Source organism: Aspergillus eucalypticola (genome assembly GCF_003184535.1).
Source record: "Aspergillus eucalypticola CBS 122712 chromosome Unknown BO83scaffold_2, whole genome shotgun sequence".
Lineage (NCBI taxonomy): Eukaryota > Fungi > Ascomycota > Eurotiomycetes > Eurotiales > Aspergillaceae > Aspergillus > Aspergillus eucalypticola.
The window spans coordinates 1,371,874-1,396,653 of NW_020290276.1; the positions used below are offsets into that span (position 1 = coordinate 1,371,874).

The 24,780-nt window shown below is 50.1% G+C and overlaps 14 protein-coding genes across 14 annotated transcripts; 8 read left to right on the forward strand and 6 right to left on the reverse strand.

The window, feature by feature from the left end:
• Window positions 1-293: 293 nt before the first annotated feature.
• Window positions 294-1,248, reverse strand: BO83DRAFT_423020 (uncharacterized protein; the record flags this gene model as incomplete). The annotated part of the gene is made up of 4 exons (XM_025535073.1): window positions 294-568; window positions 645-763; window positions 823-1,049; window positions 1,105-1,248. The coding sequence occupies 4 exons, from the start codon at window positions 1,246-1,248 to the stop codon at window positions 294-296; spliced, it is 765 nt and encodes a 254-aa protein (XP_025392937.1).
• A 326-nt stretch (window positions 1,249-1,574) lies between these two features.
• Window positions 1,575-3,104, forward strand: BO83DRAFT_303627 (DUF3500 domain-containing protein; the record flags this gene model as incomplete). The annotated part of the gene is made up of 6 exons (XM_025527196.1): window positions 1,575-1,847; window positions 1,903-1,985; window positions 2,034-2,243; window positions 2,303-2,438; window positions 2,489-2,656; window positions 2,706-3,104. The coding sequence occupies 6 exons, from the start codon at window positions 1,575-1,577 to the stop codon at window positions 3,102-3,104; spliced, it is 1,269 nt and encodes a 422-aa protein (XP_025392938.1).
• A 710-nt stretch (window positions 3,105-3,814) lies between these two features.
• On the reverse strand, window positions 3,815-5,189 carry BO83DRAFT_449981 (FAD/NAD(P)-binding domain-containing protein; the record flags this gene model as incomplete). The annotated part of the gene is made up of 2 exons (XM_025536773.1): window positions 3,815-4,890; window positions 4,943-5,189. The coding sequence occupies 2 exons, from the start codon at window positions 5,187-5,189 to the stop codon at window positions 3,815-3,817; spliced, it is 1,323 nt and encodes a 440-aa protein (XP_025392939.1).
• Window positions 5,190-5,669: 480 nt separating this feature from the next.
• Window positions 5,670-6,373, forward strand: BO83DRAFT_384803 (acetyl-CoA synthetase-like protein; the record flags this gene model as incomplete). The annotated part of the gene is made up of 3 exons (XM_025532595.1): window positions 5,670-5,804; window positions 5,876-6,046; window positions 6,068-6,373. The coding sequence occupies 3 exons, from the start codon at window positions 5,670-5,672 to the stop codon at window positions 6,371-6,373; spliced, it is 612 nt and encodes a 203-aa protein (XP_025392940.1).
• Window positions 6,374-6,831: 458 nt separating this feature from the next.
• On the reverse strand, window positions 6,832-8,406 carry BO83DRAFT_272317 (MFS general substrate transporter; the record flags this gene model as incomplete). The annotated part of the gene is made up of 4 exons (XM_025527061.1): window positions 6,832-7,156; window positions 7,234-7,893; window positions 7,969-8,071; window positions 8,124-8,406. Coding segments are annotated over 4 exons (1,371 nt in total), but the record flags the coding sequence as incomplete, so codon positions are not given.
• Window positions 8,407-8,784: 378 nt separating this feature from the next.
• Window positions 8,785-10,119, forward strand: BO83DRAFT_278498 (FAD-binding monooxygenase; the record flags this gene model as incomplete). Its single annotated transcript, XM_025527087.1, has 1 exon — window positions 8,785-10,119. A coding segment is annotated over one exon (1,335 nt), but the record flags the coding sequence as incomplete, so codon positions are not given.
• Window positions 10,120-10,595: 476 nt separating this feature from the next.
• Window positions 10,596-12,650, reverse strand: BO83DRAFT_423026 (fungal specific transcription factor domain-containing protein; the record flags this gene model as incomplete). The annotated part of the gene is made up of 1 exon (XM_025535074.1): window positions 10,596-12,650. One exon carries the CDS (start codon window positions 12,648-12,650, stop codon window positions 10,596-10,598), a length of 2,055 nt encoding a protein of 684 aa, XP_025392943.1.
• A 777-nt stretch (window positions 12,651-13,427) lies between these two features.
• On the forward strand, window positions 13,428-14,291 carry BO83DRAFT_449988 (fumarylacetoacetate hydrolase family protein; the record flags this gene model as incomplete). The annotated part of the gene is made up of 1 exon (XM_025536774.1): window positions 13,428-14,291. One exon carries the CDS (start codon window positions 13,428-13,430, stop codon window positions 14,289-14,291), a length of 864 nt encoding a protein of 287 aa, XP_025392944.1.
• A 397-nt stretch (window positions 14,292-14,688) lies between these two features.
• On the reverse strand, window positions 14,689-15,476 carry BO83DRAFT_413836 (cupin domain-containing protein). Its single transcript, XM_025534519.1, has 2 exons — window positions 15,026-15,476; window positions 14,689-14,952 (listed from the first exon to the last, which is right to left on the reverse strand). The coding sequence occupies exons 1-2, from the start codon at window positions 15,446-15,448 to the stop codon at window positions 14,809-14,811; spliced, it is 567 nt and encodes a 188-aa protein (XP_025392945.1). The 5' UTR covers window positions 15,449-15,476; the 3' UTR covers window positions 14,689-14,808.
• Window positions 15,477-17,049: 1,573 nt separating this feature from the next.
• Window positions 17,050-17,814, forward strand: BO83DRAFT_433931 (uncharacterized protein; the record flags this gene model as incomplete). Its single annotated transcript, XM_025535730.1, has 2 exons — window positions 17,050-17,116; window positions 17,180-17,814. 2 exons carry the CDS (start codon window positions 17,050-17,052, stop codon window positions 17,812-17,814), a joined length of 702 nt encoding a protein of 233 aa, XP_025392946.1.
• Window positions 17,815-18,672: 858 nt separating this feature from the next.
• Window positions 18,673-19,311, forward strand: BO83DRAFT_374743 (uncharacterized protein). The gene is made up of 2 exons (XM_025530272.1): window positions 18,673-19,132; window positions 19,212-19,311. The coding sequence occupies exon 1, from the start codon at window positions 18,699-18,701 to the stop codon at window positions 19,101-19,103; it is 405 nt and encodes a 134-aa protein (XP_025392947.1). The 5' UTR covers window positions 18,673-18,698; the 3' UTR covers window positions 19,104-19,132; window positions 19,212-19,311.
• Window positions 19,247-20,987, reverse strand: BO83DRAFT_86043 (oxalate decarboxylase OxdC). The gene is made up of 3 exons (XM_025537666.1): window positions 20,500-20,987; window positions 20,107-20,446; window positions 19,247-20,042 (listed from the first exon to the last, which is right to left on the reverse strand). The coding sequence occupies exons 1-3, from the start codon at window positions 20,878-20,880 to the stop codon at window positions 19,390-19,392; spliced, it is 1,374 nt and encodes a 457-aa protein (XP_025392948.1). The 5' UTR covers window positions 20,881-20,987; the 3' UTR covers window positions 19,247-19,389.
• Window positions 20,988-21,278: 291 nt separating this feature from the next.
• BO83DRAFT_374744 (YoaK family protein) lies at window positions 21,279-22,627 on the forward strand. Its single transcript, XM_025530273.1, has one exon. It carries the CDS (start codon window positions 21,512-21,514, stop codon window positions 22,334-22,336), a length of 825 nt encoding a protein of 274 aa, XP_025392949.1. The 5' UTR covers window positions 21,279-21,511; the 3' UTR covers window positions 22,337-22,627.
• A 446-nt stretch (window positions 22,628-23,073) lies between these two features.
• Window positions 23,074-24,651, forward strand: BO83DRAFT_374745 (aromatic-amino-acid aminotransferase). Its single transcript, XM_025530274.1, has 5 exons — window positions 23,074-23,450; window positions 23,516-23,996; window positions 24,055-24,297; window positions 24,347-24,436; window positions 24,492-24,651. Exons 1-5 carry the CDS (start codon window positions 23,118-23,120, stop codon window positions 24,623-24,625), a joined length of 1,281 nt encoding a protein of 426 aa, XP_025392950.1. The 5' UTR covers window positions 23,074-23,117; the 3' UTR covers window positions 24,626-24,651.
• Window positions 24,652-24,780: the final 129 nt, after the last annotated feature.

The following is a 24,780-nucleotide window of genomic DNA, read 5'->3' on the forward strand; positions in this document are numbered from 1 at the left end:
GGAGGCTCTCTTGGCTACAGCTCTTCCATCAGTTGTACCTCATATTTCATAGCAACGATTCTCATAAAAAAGCAAGCATCTGAGCAAATGATGAGCATTTAGCCGTCGATAATCAACATTCCATTATAATAATACACCCCGAAAGACATATTTTTGGTATTGCATCTCTAGCTAGTATTTGCTTCGCCCAAGACCTTACAAGGAATATTTATATTATGGATAGCGCCTCGAAATCGGCGATGCCTTAATACTTGTACTTTTGGATTGTAATCTAATTACCTAGTTTGTCATAATTACTGGTTCTCTGCAGCTAGGTTGCGTTTCACTTCTTCTGCCAATTGTATAACATCAATCTCTGCCGGCAAAGGGTTGTTATTCCACAGCGCAACGTCGGCACTAACGTCAAACAACCCCTTCACCACGTCAACACTATTTCCTAGTTGGATCGACGCTTTACAATGGCTTTGAGACTGACGGGTTGCACCTTGTGCGAAGATCCCGGAAGCAAGCACCAACTCCTTCTCTTTTAACTTGAGGAGGTTGTTCCCGCTAAGGAGGTATCCAAAGACTGCTGTGTCAGCATAGTAGGCTTGCAGCTTTTTAGTACCCTGTTCGAATTCATTCCAGCATGCGAGCAGACTTACCGTACTCCGGAAAATACTGTTGTAGCATCTGGCCCACCTCACTATTCCCAACTCCGCGGTAGACCCTCTTGAATGAAGCCCGCCCTTCAGCCGTGTAATCGACCTTATCAAAGCCTAGTCTAATCTCGTAAGTTAGTATGGGCATCGTCGACTGTACTAAATATCAGTTAAGACATACCTTTCCTGGCTAGGGACTTGGCTGATGCCCCGGCTTCGCAATTCACCAACTAGGCCAAACACGGCCGGCATGCAAGATGGAAATCCGACGAATGGTACGATAATCGCAAGGGCTTCTCGAACAATGATGAAAGTTTCCTTTACAAATGCTTCGGCCTCATTCTTTGTCGCATCGCGAAATAAGACAGATACAGTGTCACCACGTCGTTGCGCACATAACATTGTGCTCTAGGATCGGTTAACCACAACAACAACAATACGGCCCGAATGGGGGTGACTGTACTAAAAGTGCAACGGCGAACCCATTGTGTGTAGCCGGCTCAAGCTGATGAACTCGCTCAATCCACGCCAGAGCGCGAGTACTGTCGTACGCCGCCGCACCTGTGGCAATGTTGGCGTTGGTAAACTTTGCGGCAAAATCACTCATTCTGGGCGGGCAGTAGAAAACAGAAAATTATGGCGACAGCAAAGGCAAAATAACGATAAGAAGGAGAGGTTGTAAGATAATCACGGTTATAACCCCTGTTTGAGCTAGCATCCTCCGCTGTACATGATCCCCGGCAATCAATCAATATCCACGGGACGCACAGGATCCCCGGGATAACTTTCCTTCCACCAGTAGCCCACGCCCGAATACACGCCACCGGCCCACATATAGACGAAAATGAATCACGATATTTTGAACAGAAATAAAGGCCCAAATATGACCAGTATCTGCGACTCCCTGTCTTTCCAATCGTGACCACCATGACTATGGCACAACCAGCCCCTACACTTGAGCTCGGATCTGAGGCTCGAGGCTTTCGCAAATATGTGCCTCATCCAGGTCATCCTCGTGTCGCTGGACTTGATCAGCCAGATGTCGAGACCTATTCAAATAAGATAGCAAGCTGCCCAGAAGTAGTAGGCGTCTTTGATCAATGGAAAGCGCAGCTCAACGAGCCATTTTACGGCATCACGACTGATGGACAACGTAAGGAGGGGCTTTTCGGGATAGATGATGAAGGCGCCCCTGTTGAAAAAATGGTAAGCTAGTGAAGAAGCTCAATGGTGAGGAATATATTGACTGACAGTTGATTAGGTCGCTGCGGCCAAGAAAATTCAGACTGTTCTTTCGGAGGAAGAGCTACGTTTGGTGAGCCACGAGATTGATTCGAATGACTGGTACACCGTCTCTCAATGAATTCAATTACCTTTCCTGACCCATACTAGGAGAAAATGGTCTAATCCAGAAGTGGTGATTTTCAAATATGGCGTCCGACTTCACACGCTCTGTCCACAAAAGATTCATGCAATCCTAAAACTAGTAGAGGCTAGTTTGAGCGAAGCCGGATATGGCAAGGTCGTTGCCGCAATGGAAGTAAATCATTTCCTCGGAGAACTGGTCAATGGAGCTCTTATTCTGAATCGACACAGCTATCAGTAAATACTTCTTTCTTCTATATCATCCTTTATTATCGGTGAGATACTGATGATCACAGATTCGCCTTGTACGGAGTACCTTCAACCACTGAGCCTTGGGGATTTTCCCTAACTGGCCACCATATGTGTTTGAATATCTTCATTATGGGGAAACAGATGACGATCAGTCCAGTCTTTATCGGTGCTGAGCCAAATGTATGTTCAGCGGTTTGATTATTTGACGTATGCTCAGCCAGTGATTACAGGAAATCGATGCGGGCCCGCAGACTGGTTTGACCGTCTGCGTCGACGAAGGAACTTACGCATTACAACTGATGCAGACCCTACCTGACCAGCTAAAGCAAAAGGCCCAAATCTACAGTGAGCTGTATTCGGAGAAGATGCCTCCGGGCCGATGGAACCCATATGATCAGGTATTCCTATATCTAAGGCGCATTAGCTTACTTACTAACCCCAATGTAGAGGCATCTCGGCGGGGCATTCCAAGACAACCGTATCATCCCTTACGAAGGCATCAAAGCGATTGACATGCCCGCTGCACAGCAAAAAATCCTGCTCAAGGTCATCGCTTCGTTTCTGGTCCTCCTCCCTCCTGGGCCCTTTGACGCTCGCATGCTTCAAGTCAAGAAGGCTCTGAATGAGACCTACTTCTCCTGGATTGGAGATTTTGGTGATGAGGACCCATTTTACTATCGTATTCAGAGTCCAGTCATTATGCTGGAATTCGACCACCATTCGGGGGTTTTCCTGCTCAATACCGCACCAGCTAAGCATCACGTTCATACCATCATAAGGACGCCGAACGGGAATGATTATGGAAGGGAGTTGTTGAAGCAGTTTCGTGGGAACATGTCGGTTTAAGAGCTGGATCAGCTGCCACTCGGACGTAGCCGATTACGTGCGGTGGTAGTGCTTTTGATATAGATCAAGCTGCATAAGGTACGAACCTTGCAGACCATCGAGTCATGATGACCTTATCTAGTGCAGATATATTACAGCATGCATACAGAATATGAAATTCTATCTTATGGTTCATTAAATCTAGTAGTACGATTAATCCTGGGATTTTAGATAGCTGAAGTCAATCGCCATTGTTCTTTGGAGGGCTGACCCTGAATGTTGCAGGTGCATCTTTCGCTGTTGAACCTAGAACAATTCTCTACCACGAGGCATCAGGGTCCGAAGAACTGAAATTGCCGATTGCTTGTTCTGCTCCATGTGCGGTACGGTGCCATCCAACATGGTGTAGTTAACGGACAACCTTCGAAGGATCCTAGAGTTCTCATGTTCCGCATCTGAACTGGTGCCGCTCTTAGGTTGCTTTGGAGTAGTCGTACCTCTTATTCTCAATGGTGTATGAGATGCATACTATCTTGGGGGGTTCGTCACCCTATTTTCATGATTATACGACTCCGGTGACGGATGAATTTGGCATAGTATACTTTCGTAGACGATACAAATCTATGGGCAACACGGAGTTGCTATGAAGCAAGCGTTGAAAAGGACTATCGTCATTTTACTTCGTAGAATCGAAACTGAAACGTCCTGTCTTTTATTCCGCTATGGAAGCTCTAAATAAACACTGTTGCAATCTTGTCTTGTGCATCCTGCATGCAGTCAAACCCATAAGTCATTTTGTGGACATCTATATCCATCACCTTATCTGGCACCTTTCCTGGGGTTCCGGTCTTAATTGCTGCAAACGCACGATCGCGTTCTTCGCGTGCCTTACCAGCTCCAAGATGAAGTTCGCGAGATGACTCCGCTGCCAGAGCAACGAGAGTTTCTGCCCGTTGCTTCCTCGCCTCTTGGTAAGCCATGAGAGCTTTGTTGATGTTTTCATGGGATGCATCTGGTAGAGCTGCTAGAAATATGGAAAGAACGGCACCATCTTCAACTGCTTGCGCCGCTCCCTGGCCCAAATGGGGGAGGGTTGGATGGCAGGCGTCCCCGACCAGAGCGAAAGACCCCAGAACCCAGGTGGGCAGTGGATCGTGGACGTTCAACTTCCACTCAACAATCTCCTCATCTGGCGCGAGATCCAGCATACGTAGGACGAGAGGGCAAAAGTCGCCATACACATCCATCATCGCTTTCTTGGATCCCTTGGTTGTATAAGTGGCCGAGGCTGCTGCCGCGAAATTGACATCAGGCTGCGTGGTCGAAATGTTGTAGATGCTCCGTTGGGAGATAGGGTAGGCGACGATATGGCGTTTCTCTCCAATCCACCGGATAGTCTGGTCTCCATCTAGCAGAGCCAGAATCGCTGGGTCATGCTGCATCTGCTCCCGCGTTAACATGATCCGGTACGCAGCCTGCCCAGTTTCTTTGACTCCTGCCTCCACATTCAGCTCCTTGAGCAAGCTCTGTCGAGTCTTGGATTTGACACCATCCGCTCCGATTAAGATGTCACATTGCATTTGATACGACTTTTCCTCACCAGTATTCGTCACGGAGAATGTTGGTCTGCCCATGAAATCGACAGCATCGACGGTGGAGGAAAAGCTGAATTGGACTCCGTTCCTTACACATGCGTCGTACAAGCTATTGACCAAGGTCGCCCTGTGGCCTCCGGTCTGCCTGGTACCATATTCAGTCTCGAGATTTCTACAATCCACAAGCCCCATTATCTTTCCGGAAGCACCCTCTGCCTGCTAGTCAGCGAGATTGGTGTGTGCTGGCGTTCTAGAGGAGCATACCTCGGATGCTATAATAATCCGTCGCTATTCCATCTGCTGCGATCTCATCCCAGACCCCAAGACCTTTCAAAATTCGAGCCATATTGGGCGCCATTTGAATCCCCGCGCCGACGAACCCTAGGGCCGGTGCGTTTTCATAGACCCAGACGTTTTGGAATCCTTGTTTTACCAAAGCGAGACCTGTGGTAAGGCCACCAATCCCCGCACCAATGATGCATATCTGCAGGTTCTGAATGGCTGGCTTCATCGTGAGCGCGGTGGGTATGTAAGCGGAGCCAATTTCTGTGGAGGTCAGAGGTCAGATTTGAGCCTGCCCTCGTTATCCTGCGTTCAATATGTATTTCATTGGTAGCGGAACACCGCACGGATCTGGAGGTGAAGGGGATACAACGCATTTGGGGTCTTCAAAGTCCGATCCGCGGCAGTCATGGCAAACCGTTCCCCGGAATATTTCCAGGAAGGAACGGGAGCCGCGGTCCGGGCGATGAACACATCCCTGAGCGTCTCCTCTCCGGGCTTTCCTACCTGCGGAGAATGGAACCAATCAGTTACTTGGAGGCTGAGATGCTAAGTGGTTCGAGGTTGGTTCCCCGGCACATCGGGCTAAGGGCAATGCTTAAATTCGTAGTGTCCGTTACTTTCGCTTGTTCGCCCCGGCGTGATCAGTTGCCGACACGTCAAGTTCAGTCCTCATTCCCCATTGCGGTCTCTCTTCCTACAGCCCACCATGCCGGTCTCCTCGTCCTACTCGTCGATAACCATTCCCGATGTCGATATCTGGGAATTTTTGTTCGAACGTGCCGACAGGCCATTTCCCGATGATAAGGGCATGTTCTCTCGCGGTGCTGTTCCCCACCGACAGGTCCCTAGAGACTTACGAGTACTGCAGTTATCTACACCGATGCGGCCACTCGGCGCTGCTACACGTACCAGGACGTGAAAGACAAGGCAATCGCTTTCGGTCGTGGTCTGCGGGCTACGTATGATTGGCAAAAGCGTGATGTACTCGCCTTGTACACCCCCAACAGCATCGATACACCGATCGTGATATGGGGTGCCCACTGGGCAGCCGGTGTTGTGTCTCCAGCCAATCCCGCCTACAACGTCAATGGATTTGCATTTTAGCTGAAGAATTCCGGGGCCAAGGCCTTGATCACCCAGGTTGCCCATCTCAAGGTTGCCAGAGCCGCCGCCAAGAAAATGGACATCCCTGAATCTCGCATCCTCCTGATTGGGGATGCGCGAGATCCCAAGGCGGAGATCAAGCACCTCACGTCCATTTTCTACAGCTCGGGCAACTTTGGAAGGGCTAGAATCAATCCTAAGCAAGACCTGGCATTCTTGGTCTATTCTTCAGGAACTACCGGGTTGCCCAAAGGGGTCATACTATCACATCGAAATATTGTCGCCAACACCTTGCAGATCTACTAGGGCCATTACTATCATTCAGTACCTCAATCTCCGGCGAAAGTCGTAGGATCCTAACAGCTGTATAATAACATTAACAAGTCAAATGACGAAAACAAAGTCAAACACGACGAAGTACGTCTGCATGAGACGAGCTCCCCTGTATTTACTTTCACACCCCAAGTAATAGCATCCGGGGTCGGTTCAACATTTCTGAATCACAGCGACATCCAGGAGAGTAACTATTTCCACATTCAAGCACCGAGAATGTGACGGTGGAACAAGTTCGTCCGCAGGCGCTTTCCCCACACGACAAAAGCCAAAGAGGAAAGTTGAACGGTCACCTGGATGGCCCCCAGGGTCAGAAATACTACTAAGGGGCCGCTAGCCTTGAGCCAGTCATTGATGAACCAATTCCAGACCCATGTGATGACCGATCGCAGGAAAGTGATGCTGACCATCACTTCCGCGGAGAAGTTGGGATAACAGTCCAGGGGATAAGACATACCCATGTTGGCACCAATTTGATTGCTCACAGTCAGGATCCCAAAACCAACGATGGGCCCCATGTAGTGTGTTTGGTAGTGCAAGCAGAGCGCGACCACGATCGATCCCGCAGCGCTCGCAGCAGCGGCCACTGGCAGAGAAAAAAGGCGCATCTCAGGCTCCCGGACGCCACCGTTGCGTCGAACCGAGTAATTTACGATCTTGTCCGCAATATAGCTGCAGAAGAAAGTTGCGAGCAAGGATCCAACAAAGGGAGAGAGGAAGACAAGGCCCAAGCCAATAGAGTCAAAGTAGTATGGGCTGGCCACGCGAGCCCTGAGTCAGTCGATGTCCTCATAACCGTTGCAGAACAGTGGACCCGGAGTAAGGAGACTTACGGTAGACCGAAAATTTGCGCAACTGTAGCAGCCAAGGTGGTGAGGCTGATGAACGATAGACCGTAAACCGCACTAGCCCAGATGACGATGGGGTTGAGGCAATACAAGAAGGACCGATAGACCATTCCGCGAACGTCAACTGTCGGGTTGCCCCCAGGCCAGACCGATAATCCACGGATATAAGACCGTTTCTTCAGTCGCTCCACATGCCCCACGCTTTCCACATGAGCCGTGTTGTCTTTACCTGCCTCTGCCGGAACGATTTTGGGACGATCATGATAATACATGGTCTCCGGCATGGTAAAGAAGAGCGTAATTAGGCTTGCACCTAAGCCGATAGCCAGGATCCAGAACGACCATGCTGGTCCGAGACTCTGGATGATAAACGAAGACAGCATGGGACCTATCTGGGCCGCTATGAGGACGAAGAGTCCGTAGAAGGCAATTGTCGATCCTTGTTGATGAACAAAAAAGATGTCTGCAATGGTGGTTGGTGCGATGGAGTAAATAGGCGACTGACCCAGGCCCATGATGATTCTGGCGACCAGGAAGGAGGTATAAGTGGTTCGAGTGGCGAATCCCTGCCAGATCAGACACCCGCACATCACCGCCGCCGTGATGAGGTACGTGGGACGGCGTCCAAACCTCACAAGAAAAGGCCTAGCCAGCGCTTGAAGTCAGTCTGTCTCCTTAAACAGAAAGATGGTTGCTAAGCCCTGCAAATTCGCTACTTACATCCAATAAAAACAGCCCACTCCGGTGCAGATGAGGTTTGCAGCCACGGCAATATTAACTTTCTGGAAGGATGCGTCATATTGCTCCGTCAGTTGGATAATACCTGTAGTCGTTTAGCAGAGTACGCAACCAATCTAGCCAGGGAGAGGCCGTACCAGATGCAATGATCGGGCCGGTAATACCACCCAGGAAACTATAAATGCAGGCATTGGCAAAGACCATGGCCTTTTTCACTGGAGACCACGATAGAGGATCATTTGGGTCTGTCAACGATGGCTGAGGAATTAACAGAATACGCTGACCATCGCGTTCGATGTGTTTCAGGTGCTCGAAATTGGACGATGGCCCTGTGGAATCGAAGAGTATCTCCGTTCCTGGCACTGCCTCAACTTCTTCGGTCTTCTTCGCCTGGGAGAAGTCCTCAGTACGGGGCGACATGGCTGAGAAGAATATTTAGAGAGGGAGAAACGGAGATTCTAGGAAAGAAATAAGCAACAGGGAAGCTCTTAGGAGGTCTTCGGCTTTCATGTCCCTATCCAGACGCTTCACGCTCGCATGTCATTGGCCACAGCTTACCCCGGGATATCCCCAGTCTGCTGCGGGGATATCCGCGGTTCCCGGGAAGCACGAGGTCAGGATCCGGGGTACGCACTGAGGCCTGGGGGTGCAAGCAGAGGTCCACGGAAATCCACACAATTATAATAAACCCCCGGCTTGGTGCAGTGTCTGCGGCCCGTGAGTTCAGCACACATACAACAACAAAGCAAGATCGGAAAAGACAAGATGCCAGCCCTAGTCGAAGAGTCGCTCGATGCGCCTGTCCTCATCATTGGGGGCGGGCCTGTCGGTCTCACAACCGCCCTTCTCCTCGCCCGATATGGTGTTCGGAGCACTGTTGTGGAGCGCTATCCAGGACGGCTGGGCCAGCCCAAGGCCCATGCCGTCAACCCTCGCTCCCTCGAGATCCTCCGACAGGCTGGTCTTGATACGGTCACTCTTCGCGAAGTCGCCTCCCGTCCTCGCGAGGCAGATTTGGTCCGCTTCGGGCTGTCACCCCTAGGCCTGGAGCTGGGCACTCTTCCATTTGAGCGGCAAGGAGAAGAGAACAAGGCCATTACTCCCGAACCGTTATTCAACATCCCGCAGCCCGAGCTCGAAGAATGGTTGGCGGAGGCGATCTCCAAAAACAAGCTCGTCACCCTCAGACGCGGATTTCAGTGGGATACGTGCACTAACCCACCGGAAGCGTCCGCCAGTGTGGTTTCTCGTGTGATTGAGAGGGCAACCAAGCGCGAAATCACGATTACCAGCAAGTATCTTTTGGTCTGTGATGGTGCCCGTTCCAAATCAAGACTAAAGCTGGAAATCCCCTTCTCCGTGATCCCTAATGGGCCTGCGACAGAATCCCACCACGTTACCATACACTTCAAGGCCGACCTGACTCATCTAAAATCTGGCATTATATGGTACGTATTTGGGTCAAAACAACAAGGTGCTTTCCTTGCCTATGACCGGTCCAATAGCTGGGTGTATGTGACCAACTGGGATGGCCAGGAGTCTTCAAAGGCAAAATTTACGAACGAGTACTGCAAGCAGATGGTCAATGAGGCCATGGGTAAAGAATTTCCTTTTGAAATCTCCTCTATCACGCTTTGGACCACTCACCCCCGGATTGCGGACTTTTATCAGTCAAAGAAAGAGCCGCGGGCATTCCTGTTAGGTGATGCAGCTCACGCATTCCCGCCCACGGGAGGTCTCGGTGTGAACACCGGAATTGCAGACGCCCAGAATCTCGCCTGGAAGATATATGCAGTCGAGAAGGGATGGGCCGATCAGAGCCTACTGGAGACCTACAACGACGAGCGGAGGCCAGTGGCCATGGCAAACGCCCGGCAAAGCGCGAAGAATCAAAAGACCGTCTACAGATTCTTCTCTGCACGACCCGAAGGAGCGACGGACGAGGAATTGGAGAAGAACACGGAATGGCGCAACCAATTTGCAGTCGACATTGCAAATGACGCAGAGCACTTTGATTCCATCAATCTGCAACTCGGCTATATCTACGGCGGCAAGGCATGGGATAATGTGCCATGCAATAAGTTCACTCCACGCTGTGTCCCCGGAATGAGATTGCCTCACGCGTGGGTCTCCGAAAAGGGCCAAGAGCGCTCTGCTTTGGACCTCGTGGATGGCATGGGCTTCACCGTCCTAGGCTCAGCTGACTTCTTGCCCGCGTCGGGATCCAGGATCATTGATAGCGAAACATCGATCGAAGTCGAAGTTCGACGACTGGGCCAGGATTTCTCCTCCGATGACAAGGTATGGCTTGACATGACGGGCCTCTCGGGTCAGGGCAAGGGGGTGTTAATCAGGCCAGATCAACATGTTCTCGGTGAGGTGGAATCCGCACAGGATATCACAGACCTACTATTTCACTTCTTACAGCACTCTGAAACATCTCGGAATAGCCTTTAAGTTATCTTTTCCTGTTTCTGGGTTGTACTCTCATGTCCCAGACTAGATGACTATAAAGAAATGAACAATGTGCTACCATACAACCATGTAAACTGGAACCGGGGTACTGCATCGCATTTTGCTTACTTGAACTCTTTAGAATCCTTAATATATCATCGGGGCTGTGATGCAGACTTCAAAGGATCTGTGACAGATTCTGCAACTTGCAACATTTGCATGAGTATCCCCTCCCCCTGTCCCACTTGGGCTGCAAAAAAATCAGACTTTAGATGGTGTATGCCTGCTCGGAGATATTCGACGTCTGCCGTAGCGGAAAGGCGTTGGGGCTCTTTAAGAATATGCATGAAGATAGTCGAGGTTGCTGCGAGGAAATATGCCGACGGTGCACCCAGCATGCGGATTTCCTGGGTATCCGAGACGACCGACCGATTATTCGATGTCCTGATCAGAGATCGGGCAGACGCAACACAGATAGCCTCACTATGTTGAAGACGGCGATACTTGTCAGTGAGGACCGTTTCATCTCCTTGGTGGCAGAGAAGCATAGAAGTCCAGTGTAATGTTCGCATTACATGAAAGAATTGTACATGTAACCACGTGACATGATGTCGCAATAGAACAGGTGCGATATTCTCCTGTTCTGGCCGGAACTCGAGCGGGATTGCATCGCGCCAGGCAATTAGTTGGCTGTCCAAGTCTGCCAGGCAAGAGAGGCGCTCTTTTGCCGCTTTCTCGCGACCAATAATGTCCGCAATCTGGTTTACCAGACAAGCAAGGGTAACATGCCAGGTATAGATCATGGTGCTTGGTAGCGGTTCACAATTGTGTGGGCACTCCTGAATGGTCAGAGGCTCTAATCTGGTATCTGTTTTATCAGATGATGTTGCTGTCGGCCGACCCTCGCTCAATGACAAAAAGGCATCCAGGCTAAAGCCTATCCACCATAACCGTGCCCGCAGTCGGGCCAAATCTTCACTCAGCTGGAGATCACTGGGTGTGTGCCGGTGCAGGCCGATTGATTCTGCCACCCGTAGCGCCGTGCCGCAGGTTGACCATGCAATGCCCAACTTGCCTTGCTGGGTGAAGTATAGTGTGTGAAGAAGAATGACTTGCACGGAACCTGTATATGGATGGGCCAGGATATAGTCCATCCGTGACCACGCTCGCTGATGTAAAGCCGAAATTTTCTGCTGCATCTCCTCTGTGGGGGCGTTGGGATGTGCTGTTGCACCAATTGCGACCATAATACAGATACACAAAAACTGAACCGGGTCCGGCGGGCTATGGCAGTCTTCATACCATTGGGTCCATGAGTGCCGTAGCTCCAGGCTGACAATAGGGTACCGCAAGTAGACACCTGTAAAAAAGGACTCCACTCCATGTTCCACTAAACCACGGTCTGGAAGGTCTTGAGGCTCTATTCGTGGGGCGGGGTACATGTTGGCTTCATCCATGTAGGTAATCCCTTGTATAAGATATCGGAGAAGGCTATGCTCCCCAAGCTCCGGCGACTGATTCTTGGCATATATCAGACATGATGACAAGGTCCCGCCGATAGAATTCAATCCTTGATACCTGCTCTCACAGAGATCCTTCCGCAGAAATAGTCCAGGGAGAAGGGATGGGGATCTTATGGAAGGAAGGCCATCCTTCAAGAAGTGCACCCCTGCCACTTTCGGCGGTCTCACTGTGAAGGAAATGGGACGAGGTCCTCTCTTGGCTTCTTCCGACGCAGCTTGAGCCGGCAGCCGCTCCTGGGAGTCCGGGAACATGGTGTTGAATTGCGGAAACTCGGCCACGATCGAGTCGGTCACGTCGGGCATGGTGGTCGAGCCCGCAAAGTCGAAGACATTTGGCATGTACAGGTTGGAATCCCAAGGATCGGATAATGATAGAAGCCCCCCGGTCCCAGATAGTGGGTCCTGGACGTCTAGGGATAGATCTGGTGTGGCTTCCAAGTCATGATCATGCGGGGCAGATTGCACCCGCCGGTCACCTTCAACTGATGCAACCGTAGGTGTTAGCCGCGACAGCTGGGGCGATTCCACCCCTCTCTCGACGTGGGTCTCTTCCCCTCGGCTTTCAGATCGTCTAGTCTCACTCCTAGCTGTAAGGGAAGCAAGGTGTCGGCCCCGATTCGCTCTCTGCGCCCGGGAGACGATTGGCGGAGAATCGGTGCATGTTGTGCGATAGAGGAGGCAGTTCATGCAGGGTCTCTGACCCGCACTACACTTAATCTTTTTCGGTCAATCACAGTCAGCAATGGGATGCTTTGAGGGTTCCCCCGGGGACTATACATGCCCGCTTTCTTCGGCAAGGGTCGCAGGCGCGAGAGACGCGTTTGTGTTGCCTTGCATAGACCCTTCGCCCTGCGTCCAAGCTGGCGGAGTGCTGTTCCGCTTCACCACTACTCATGGTTGATTCCAGCTCGTCGTACAATCGAAGTGTGTGAAAGAACTTCCCCGGACACGCCCCACGGGGTAATAAGCCTTTCCGGGGGTGGGGGCTGGATTATGGGGATTCGGCACCTCGGCACCTCGGATATGAGTTCTCCATGTTTTTGCGGGGGTGATTATTGTACTACTTGACGTGTTATCCGCCAGCTACAGCAATCGTCTTCAGGATACACTAGATTTTTTAGGCCTCGGCTTCCCCCTGGCCGTCAATGTGGGCGATTTCAACCTAAAATCGAGACCTGTGGGCATTTCCAGGCCATATTATTCAGGGTCCAGACAAGGTGAAGCTTTAGATAGGCCTAGAGACAGCAAAGAAGTACTTGTAGCATCTCACGGATAAGATGACCCAGGACGGATATATTGTCTAGTAAAATCCGAGTCTGTTCCCCGGGTTAAAAGACGCGCCCGCGGAAGCGGTTCCCCTATATAACGACATCATGCGATGCATAGTTGGCCTCACGCAGCTACCTCACACTCACACCCACGGACGGAATCCCGCTGAAAACATCCATAAAAAAATATATCACAATGCCATCCTGGACTCACCTGGTTCGGTTTATTGCGGTCGAGGACAGCCAGGTCCATCTCGGCCAACTGGTGGAGACAACTCGCGACGTTGGTCGAGATAGCGTCAATGGCGTGGAAATTGCCGTTTACATAATCAACGGCTCAATCTTTGACGGCCGAGTGACAGACCAAGTAATGCATGTCAAGCAGCTTCTCTCCCCGGTCTCAACAGAAGACTGCAACTATATCCGCTGCCTGGGGCTGAACTACCTCGACCACGCAAAAGAAGCCAACCTGACTCTCCCCAGTGCCCCGATCCTCTTCACCAAACCACGAACCGCGCTAGCGGGCCCATACCCGGCGACGATCAATATTCCCAAATGTGCGCAAGACGGAACAAGTGACTACGAAGCCGAACTGTGTCTTGTTATTGGCAAGACCGGCCGTGATATTCCTGAGGAGGAAGCCTTGGATTATGTGCTCGGATATACCGCCTCAAATGACGTGTCCGCGCGAACAATGCAACTGATAACCACTCAGTGGTGCTTCTCCAAGGGCCTGGACGGAAGCTGTCCGCTGGGACCGGTCCTCGTCTCCCCTGCTGTGATTCAAGACCCCCAGTACTTGTCACTCAAGGCTATTTACAATGGAGCGACCGTCCAGGATGGTCATACGAAAGATATGATCTTCTCAATCAAGAAGCAGATCTCTTACCTCTCTCAGGGCACGACTCTGGAGGCAGGGACAATCTTTTTGACGGGGACACCGGCCGGTATTGGCTATTTCCACAACCCCAGAGTGGTCCTGGAGGATGGTGCGGAGATTTCGGTTGAGATTGAGAAGATTGGGACCTTGATTAATAGGGTTCGATATGAGAGCCACTGAATTGGGTTAGCAATAGAGTCCAGAAAGTTATAGAATCAGTCACTCCGATCATAATACACGTGCAACTGCGTTTCAATAACACTATTCAACCTAGGTTAACTTCTACATACAACTTGTCCAACCCTTCCATACTGCTTGTCGTACTAGCTATGATTTAAAGCGGATGGTGAACACGGTGTCGTAGAATAAGCAATGCATCCTAAGCAAACATATATATCAACTTCATCCATCAATCACCATCAAGCCTGTGGGCATGCTCGCCCCATTCATAACCTATTTCTTACGAGATGAAACATTGTGACTACCTATGTAATGACTTATATCATTTGAATAAATCTCACTGCTCGTCATGGTGTCAATGAAGAGTTTACCCTTGAGTTGGTTAAATATCCTTCATTTTGGTAGGTGATACCTATCGGTATATATCTACACTGAATCACGTGGGCCTCGTTCTCTCGACTGTGCGACTACGAAGAAGCAAAACAAAGGTTGGCCATACATTGAGACCATGGAAATCTCAATTCGGCAAATACTCCTGCTGTAATTCTTTCCCTCCAATGAAGGATTTCTCTGCCGACACCAAGACAGCCAGGAACCTGGCCGGCTTAGTAGACGATGGGTTTCTCCAACGATGCATCGTCCCACGCTGTACCACGGAGTCCTACAGTTCATTTGTGTCATTTCAATCTGCATTGATCTGTCATATGTATCAAAATGAACCAAGTAGAACTTACTCCTTGATAAAGCGTCTTCTTTTGCCCGGAGTCAAGCTCTAGTTCAATCTTCCCCTCAATGACAACCACTAGATCAATACTAACGGTGCGGTGCATCGGCGACTGAGATCCAGGTCCGATGTCAAGATACACAGAATTGACCCCCCCACTGATTGCCACCTTATTAGCTTGGTAACTGCAGGCGGTGGCCTCTGTGCTGTCATCTGGGGCGCGATAGAGCTTCAGATCGGCATCTTGCTCTAACGGGCTCGGCACCCGGGACCACGAGTATGTTCTGGCCAGGCGGTTTCCATAGCGCTCATGATAGATCAATTCCGGTGTGGGCAGAAAAATGCTTTTCGCAGAATCATCATGGCTTGTGATATAGCGAGTACATTGTCGGAGGCCAGCCATGGGAGCGGCCGAGACGGTGGGATCAGACATGTTGTTTGTTGTAAAGTTATAAACCAAGGTGATGTTGATTGTTATTTGGGTAAGATAGTCTACTCTACTCTATTTAATGGTCAGGTGGGAAGACGTAGGCTTTCCCCGGGCCCGCGCGTGGCCCCCGGATCCGCGGAAGAAGTAGGAATACGTAGAGGAGCGCCGAAAGGGATCTCTTTTCTGCTCCTCACAACTACTTAGATGAGACTCCAGAAATATTCGGAGACACATCCATGCGTATTATGTTTAGGTTCAACACTTTTATTTAATCCCCATCTGAGATGTGTCTGTACTAAACATGTTATCGGGACGGGTTGGCCAACATGAGGTCTGGAGTTTTGAACCGGAACCGAAACCATGCCGCGGGTTCAAGCAAAAACACCTGAAGACCCGCGGGTTTACCATCAAGTCTTTGCTTATTATGCTGAACCCCATACAGCTAGACCGGATTGGGTTAAAAATGAGTCATAATCTACAGAGCACCCTGTATACCTCGTCTGACCTAGGATGTGAAAGATACATCATATGGTCGACGTACTGGAACTCTGCTGCGCAGGTCAGTGGGTCCTAGGTTCTGCTTTTAGTGCCTTGACAATAACTATATTTTCTCGTCCAGTAGCCAACACTCAGGCTGGCGACCTTATGACTTTAGTCCATGTCTCGTACAACAGAAAGAGGATCTGAACCTCGAATTACTTCTTTCCAGGCCATGATCTTGGCCCATCAACTCAAATAAAAGTCTGTCTGACTACAATAGTCCTTTTATGTGCAACGTTGTCCTGCCCTATTAGTGATTTTAGATGTGTAGGTGATGATGAATACTAGTTAGGAGATTCCCTGGGCGTTCAAATCACTCCAACAGCTGGATACAGTGTCTAGCACAAGTAGAATCGATAGAGGTAAAGGGACCGAAAATCGGAAATTGGCCAATACGTATGAACTCCGATCGACCCCGATATTTCCTGGAGATTGGTAACCGTAAGTAGCAAGTAACTGCTAGGCAGCTGAATTGTTTGTCTAGTATCCCTGTAAGTACATTATCGGCGAGCTAATAGAAGCAGTCCGCAATATTGCCAATAATAATGGGCCAGCGGCCATTGGGAGGAAGTTCGGTGAGATTATGGGCGCAAACACGGAGCTATGATAAGCTACACATGGACGAAATGGGGGCCAGTTTCAGTACAAAATAACTCATACAGTAATGGTATACCTGCTAATACGGATTTGATACTCTACATCTTTATGAGGTACGTCAGACATGCGCATATAGCTTACTTATTTCACATTCAAGTCTAGTCAGTCATCCAATGGGAGTCACGTATGGACCTGATAAGGGAACAGACTGTGTGCGAAGAAGCAGTAGTTGTTAAGGAACCAGCCAACTGGATGGAAATTATCTCTCACGTGTAAAAGTACCTACTGTACATATTAGGCGTCCACAGTCTTCCTTCTGTCCGAAGACATGATAGCAAATGAGCGACTAGCCCAAATAACCTTTCTTCCATCGTACCAGTGACTATGGGATTACAAAAGGTATAAATAAACCAAAGGGTAGAAACCTCTCCAGCTCATCAGACTTCATATCTAATATCACCTTCAACATGGCTGGCAACCCCCAATCTATCTTGAAATGGCTTAGCCTATTCGCCATGGTGCTGGGAGCATTCAGTGGCGAGACTGATGAGCTATTTCTGGACCTTGATGTTGATAAAGTTGCAAACTGAACGGCAGGTTCATGGATTCAAGCCCCGTGGGGTAAATCATATGTGTCTGCCGTACGTGAAAGTCGTTACGGCGATGCCGTATGGGCGCGGTATCATATGGATGGTCGAGCTGTGGGCAACATCATCGAGGCAGGCAACACTACTGTGACAAAGGAGCTGCTTGACGATGCCACGGGCTACAGGCTCGGCAATCCGGAACTCTACAACCAAGTGGCCACCAGATACAACACCACTAGCTCGAACGACGGACATCGGGAACTTGTCGACATTATCATCGGTGTTCTAGGTGAAGACCTCAAGGCTCTTGAAAAACGGGATGTGACCTACACTATCAAGTGCAGCAGCTCAAATCTAGCCCCACGTAGTTCTTGCTACGAGTTGCTTCAGGACATGAACCAGTACCAAACAGACCTTGTCTCAACGCGTACAATTGACTACTATGGTGGTTGCTGGTTCAGGGTCGGGCCTCATGGCAGTGGGGCCGATCTTACGTGGTATAAGGCACATGCGGTTGGAAAACTTATTTACGATGATTGCCCACGAACCAAAGCTTGTTGTACAACCGTATATGTTTCGGGTTACTCCCCTAAGAACACGGGGCACCGCAAGCTGTGTTTGAGCTCAAAGTCCACTGGTTGCTAGTGATACGGCTTTTTCGGTCTAAAGATATCTAATTTGCAGGTAAGAATCACCATGTCATTCCTCAGACTTCTCAAAAATTACATGCCCATATAAATATTTGACCATTAAGATGAACTGAAGTTCTGGATAGGAAGTCTTGACCTGAATAACGCTGGTCCCTTGCTAATGACCCTTGAACCACGCGACAGCCGAAGGAATATAAACCGAGCACCAATGGGAGTTTCTTGAAGGTTATATTGGTATATTACAACATTGTAATTATCCAAGATGTTGCCACTTCAGAGGTTGATAGTATGAAATATTGTAGCAATAATACTGCGACCTGAGCCAGGTGCATATCTATTATTCTCCACATTTCTTAGTTTGAGGACGTAGTTAAACCATTCATAAGCCGAAGCTAAACCCCCTCTCTATATCTTAATACTAGTAAGACCTACTTTGTGCTATCTAAACCTATCGATACGCTGAAAAGGGGGAAGACGGAGACGTATTGGCCACTCAGGATCAGTGTGCTGGTAAGCATTGTTAGTGTCTGATTCTACCCCATCTTAGATTTTGCCCTCACTTATACAGATCGTGAGAACTGAAAGAAAATAACGTTCAAGGTGCAACAATCCTTTCACCAGTAATTGTTACTTACAGAGGTGTAGAAATTGAGTGCAGCGCCCACGAGAATCTAGGCAGAGGCGCTTATCAGGCACCAATCAATCAGCGGGTATATGTATTAATTGCGAAATTATAAATGCCTCCTTGTTCCCACCCTCCATGCACATACTTGCACTGTCTGCTACGCAACGTCATCTTGGCCCAAAATTTCTTCGTTCTTTGCTTCTTCCTTTCAAACGCCACAAGATTACTATATCCTGCAAAGCTCCTCAGTGGCTATGGAATCCTCCCTACCTGAACAGATATTTCTCGATATTCCCATCGCAGACGTCATCAACAAAACGACGAAAAGACAACTAGTCGAGCCATGGGCATCTCGGTACTGCACAGCCATTGCTGAAAAACGCTATGGTGATGCGATTTGGGCGCGATACCATATAGATGGACGCGCCAAAGATGGTATCTACACCAATCTGCGCGATAATGGTGATGGGCCATTTGAACTACACGAAACTAGTGTTTACGATGTGATTATGGAAGATGCCCGAGAACTTGCGCAAGGTGATCCGGAACTTTTTAGCGAGACACTTCGATTCTATCGCAATTCTAGTCCAAGTGACGGTCGACAGGATATTATTGATGGTCTCTTCAGGATAGGATCGTCTTGCCTAGCTAGTGGGTGAGGTGAGTGGGAATCAATGTGCTGCTACAGGTAAACAATGTCTCCCAGCTACAGTCGTCGTCGTTGATTTCAAATCCACCTACTGATCCCGGCGTGCTTGATACTTTAGTTCTTATATGAATCGTCCCCTTTTGCATTCAGTGCTAAATCCTGTTGTCTTAAATGATTTATTTCCTAGATACATCTTGAATAAAAAGCAATTAAGCTATGGTCATTAATTTTAGGCAGCCTATGGCTGCTCCTTTCCCTGTAATGCACGATGGCAAAATACACGCGTAGATCCTCACTTAGTCACTCGGGCTCCGGATCGGATCTTTCTCCCCACTCTCCACACTCTTAAGGAACTCCCTGGCAGCATCCGGATCATCCTTGAACACATGCTCCGCCACCATCCGTTGCGGCGTCTCTCCCATCCACTGGAACAACGAAAAGTCGCGGAACCGGTCTGCCCGGAAAATCTCCAGCACCTCGACCTCCTCGTCATCACTGAGGTTCTCAATGAAATGACCCATGTTGCGAGGAACAATGCCCACATCTCCGGCTACGTAGTCAAACGTACGAGCGTTGCCCTCGGCAGCAAAGATGGTCACTCGCGCCCGACCGCGCTTGAAGTAGGACCATTCATCTGCATTGGGATGCCAGTGCATCTCGCGGATAGCTCCCGGGTGGATGGTCAGATGGGCGGCCGCGACAGTCTTGGAGATGGGAAAGTTGGACGAGTCAGTGATGCGCACCTCTCCGCCGGAAGTATGCTCCGGCTCCTGGGCGAGCATCTTATGCGTGAAGCGCTGCTTGGATGCTTTGAAGTTGCGGGGGAGCTCTTTGGGGATAGAGTCTGGGACAGAGCCCTGGAAGATGTACTTTTCAGATTGCGGAATGTTCTTGAATATTTGCGGGCGCATGCGGAAATTGCCAGCGAGGACGGACTTGGGTGTATGTGCTGTTGTGTAGCATTGTTAGTATTCTTTGGGGAGGTTGTACAGCAGCAAGCACGGCGAACATACCAATCCAGTCGGTCAACAAGAACGTGGACTCCTCGGAAAAGCTTCCATCATCAAAGATCAGTAAGAACTCGGTGCCATTGGGACCGAGACCCTGGAGGGAATGGGGATGACCCGATGGGAAGTACCAGAGGTCACCCTCTTCCAGATCGTCGATGAAGCTGCCTCCCTCTAGGTCAAGGCCGATGACTCGTACACGTCCGGCCAGCACATACGCCCACTCTGCTTCCCGATGCCAATGCAGCTCGCGGATGACACCCTCATCCAGACGCATGTTAACTCCAGCAAGCTCCTTGCTCGTTGGCAGCTCACGTACAGTAGTCTGACGTGTCCAACCGCCCTCCTGCAATGCATTAGCCTTATCGCTTGTCATACAGAGACACTCAAGTGACTTACTTCGATGCGGATGTGAGAGTCTGCAAAGCTCCACCGCATGTTTGGCATGTTGCCATGGTCTGTGCTCGGGGGACGGAGCATGTCGGGATTCTGGCGCTCACGGTCCTTGTTGCGGGGTCCCATGATGTTGGCTCCATCTCCCATGCGCCAGGGCAAGGGTTCATGGCCTTCACCGATCGCATCTACCTTGTGGTCATAGGGGTCGCGATGATCAGGGGTGAATGGTTTGTCCTGGAAGAACATGGATGGGGACGATGCGGGAATTTGCAATAGTTGCTGGTATGCTTCGTTAGGGACCGGGCCTCCATGACTGGGATGGAGGAGGGCGGCCACGGTCGCGAAACTCAGCAACAGCTGACGTGGTGACAGGGGTAGCTGCATCTTTCCAATCTACTAGGAAGGCTTGATCTCCAGATCTCTGTCTCTGTTTTTGCGACCGTGGAAACCGACCATTCTTATATTCCTTGGCTGAGGGGGTGGGTCAGAGCAAGCTTGATATCAATGGAAATTCTCTCATATCCGACTCTTCCGGGAGACCAGTGACGTGGATTCCAGAAAGCAAGAAATAGACGCAAGGGTGGGAACCTCGTCTGGGGTCAAAAAGCCCGAACAAAGCTTGGTAGCAATGCTTGTTTGGGGACAAGGGGGAGTCCATTGGCCCCAACCATTCAGCCCTACAGGGCCGGGCACTCAACGTCATTGGATCTGCGCCGACGTCACGCGCGATGGATCACAGTCTCGCTCTTTCTTTCTCCACTCATCTCCAACTCTTTTTCCCCCCTTCATATCCCACTGCCGTCTTAACCGTGGACGAACTATTAAGTCCCTGCTAGCTGTCGCTATTCACATCGTTATATGAGACACTCTTTTGAAATAATACTTGCTGCCTAGTTTGCGCGATCGGGCACTCCCAGGCCTCCCCACTCCCAATTCTTCCCTTCCCCTCTCGTGTTTCCCACACACACACACACACACACACACACAGACCATCCACCAACCTTCACTCTCGACCATGGCGCACGAAACCGCGCACTACCAGGAATTTCCCGCCCATGAGAACGATCCTCTTCTGGGGCACCGTGGACCTGGCTCCAAACCTTCCCCCCTGAGCCAACTGCGCCGCCATCTCCGCACCGAAATCGACCCGCACCGAGCAGACCTTCTCCTCGTTTTCTGCTACGTCATCACCGGTCTTCTGGACAGTTCTGCCGTATTCATCTGGGGCTCCTTTGTGAGCATGCAGACTGGCAACACGGTATACTTTGGACTAGGGCTGGCCGGGGTGGATGAGAGTCAACGGTGGCTTAAATCGCTCATCTCGATCGGCAGTTTCTGCATCGGCTCCTTTTTCTTCGCCGTGTTACACCGCCTATTTCACTCACCGCGGCAACGGTCCGCCCTGACTCTGTCCTTCTCCCTGCAGCTGGTTTGTGTAACTGTCGCTGCGAGTATTGTCACTGTGCAGCACACCGGCAAGACCGATCCTCTGACGTGGAAGATTGGCGTGCCGTTGGCGTTGGTCGCGTTCCAGAGTAGTGGTCAGGCTGTGTCGAGTCGCGTGTTGAAGTGTAGTAGTTTGACGAGTGTTGTGCTTACTAGTATCTATTGTGATTTGTTCTCGTCGCCGGCACTGACCTCTTGCAGTGTGCTTAAGGCTCCTGATGAGTGGAGGCGGTTGGGGGCTGTGGTGGGGATGTTGATCGGAATTGTGGCGGGTGGCTGGTGGGCGAGGAGTGAGGTTGGATTGCCGGGCGCACTTTGGACTGCTGTAGTGTTGAAGGGGATGATTGCAGCTGCATGGATGTTGTGGAAGTCAAAGGATGTTGATGATGAGTAGGCTGCTTGATACTGGGGGGACATATTACTAGTAGTATTGTCGTCTGGTCATTTGGCGCTAGAAATCGCGCGTGGGGCAACGCACAGCATCCAGCAGGCAGTTTGTCTATACATAGTGCTTTACTTCCTATAACAGGCTGAGATATAGACTGGGAGCGATAACAGTAGTTATGGCTCTAGTACACGGGATGTGGACGCACACCTGATGGAGTCGCTTGATTCCACTAAATTATAGCGTCCATTGACCTGTCCTATCGCCAGTTTGATTACACAGCAGCAACCTCAATAGACACCCTCAACGCACCTCTCCAGACGGGGATAATTCAGGAATTAACGAGTCAAATGCTTTGCTAACCTTCGCGGAGAAATTTCCGCCCGGGGCAATGCAAGGAATTTTTGATTATAGGGCAGCTTTTGTTGATTCAAGTCGTCTCCCCTCAATTAACTGGAATAGAGTTAAACCCCTCATTCCCCGCACGAAGCCATCCACTCAATCTCAACTAATGATCAAAGTCGCCATCCAGACTGACCCACTGCGCGATAATTATCCCTGATAAGCGGATCGCGCTATCTTGACGCATCCTTTATCGCCCAGCTTGCTTGGATAACGGCGAGAAACATGAACTCGGGCGAGAGAGCCGACGTCTCGGTGGACAAGGCCGAGCTGCTGTGCAGGCAGGGCTTAAAAACATTTATTTAGCTTTAGAACAGGTTACTAGAAATAGACATTCGACCTGTGGCATTATTTCAATCTCTCAATTGTTCATCTAGAATCTGACATAATGACAACTCAAACCAGCACAATCACACAGACGGGAACTACTCCCCCTTCCTTCTTCGAGACAGCCCCATACATTCCTCCCGATGCTATCTTTGCTCTAACTGCAGAGTACAATGCCGGGACATTCACCCAGAAAGTGAATCTCGGGCAAGGAACCTACCGCGATGAAAATGGGCAGCCATGGGTTCTGCCTTCGGTGCGGAAGAGTCGCGAGATGCTCGTTGGACAGGGTCTGAATCATGAGTATCTGCCGATCTTGGGTCTTCAGGCGTTTCGCCAGGAGGCGAGTAAGATGGCATTAGGCTCTGGACTGTACGAGAGGATTCATACTAGGGTAAGTCCCAGTCACGGAAACTCTAGACGTTGGTCGTATCGCACCCTCTGACATGATCATCGAAGCTCGCAACCTGCCAAGGCCTCTCCGGCACCGGATCTCTTCATCTAGCAGGCCTACTCCTCCGAAGTTGCCGTGCCCCCTTACCGAAGATATACATCCCAAGTCCCACGTGGTCGAACCATCACCAAGTCTTCTCCTCCCTCGGGTTCACCTGTGAATCCTTCGGATACTACGACGACGCCCAGAAGAATCTAGATATCGCCAGCTACTACTCTGCTCTGAAACGGGCAGACCCAGGCTCCGTCGTTATTCTTCACGCGTGCGCGCATAATCCGACCGGCTGCGATCCTAGCAAGGAGCAATGGAAGGAAGTCGGCCGTATCATCAAGGAAAAGGGACTTTTCCCTCTCTTTGATGCAGCATACCTTGGCTTCAATTCAGGTATTATCGATAATGACGCCTTCGCAATTCGGTATTTCGTCGATGACTTGGACTTGGAGGCGGGTGTGTGTCTGTCGTTTGCGAAGAATATGGGGTTGTATGGTGAGAATGTTATTCCTCTGTAACGTTGTCGTTTGGTTTTGGGCTAATGGTTCGCTAGGAGAGCGCACGGGTTGTCTAATCTTCGTAGCTCAGACAGACAACACTGCTACCAATACACAGTCGGTGCTGGAGATGCTGCAGCGGTCTGAAGTCTCGAATCCACCTGCTTATGGAGCCAAAATCGCTGCAACAATCTTGTCGGACCCGGAGCTCAAGGCGCTCTGGTACAAGGACCTCGAGACCATGAGTGGCCGGATCCGGGCGATGCGGAGGGCTCTGTATGACTCCTTGAATGATAACGGTGAGTTGAGACTTGATATGCATTTGAGCAGTTTCTGATAAGTGTGCAGGGGCACCTGGTAACTGGGATCATTTGATCCGCCAGTCGGGAATGTTTGGATTCTTGGGTCTTGCACCGGATGTGGTTGAGGAGCTGAAGGGTACGTTCTATAGAATTGCCCCTCCTGATAACCTTACTGACTCCATTCCATGCAGTGCAATACCATATCTACATGGCAAGCAACTCGCGGGTCTCTATTGCTGGACTCAATGACAAGAATGTGGAGTACGTGGGTCGCTCGATTGCCGAGTGTCTGAAGAGCAGATACAAGAAGCATTGTGCTATATAGAAGAATAGACTTTATCTCATAAAGTCTACGAAGTCCATTCCATCATATAAATTCTTCAAATCCCATCAATCTACCCAGCCATCTCCACCCCATCAACCATCTAAACCAACATCTTCCTCACCACCTCCACCCTACACACCACAAAGATTAGCGCA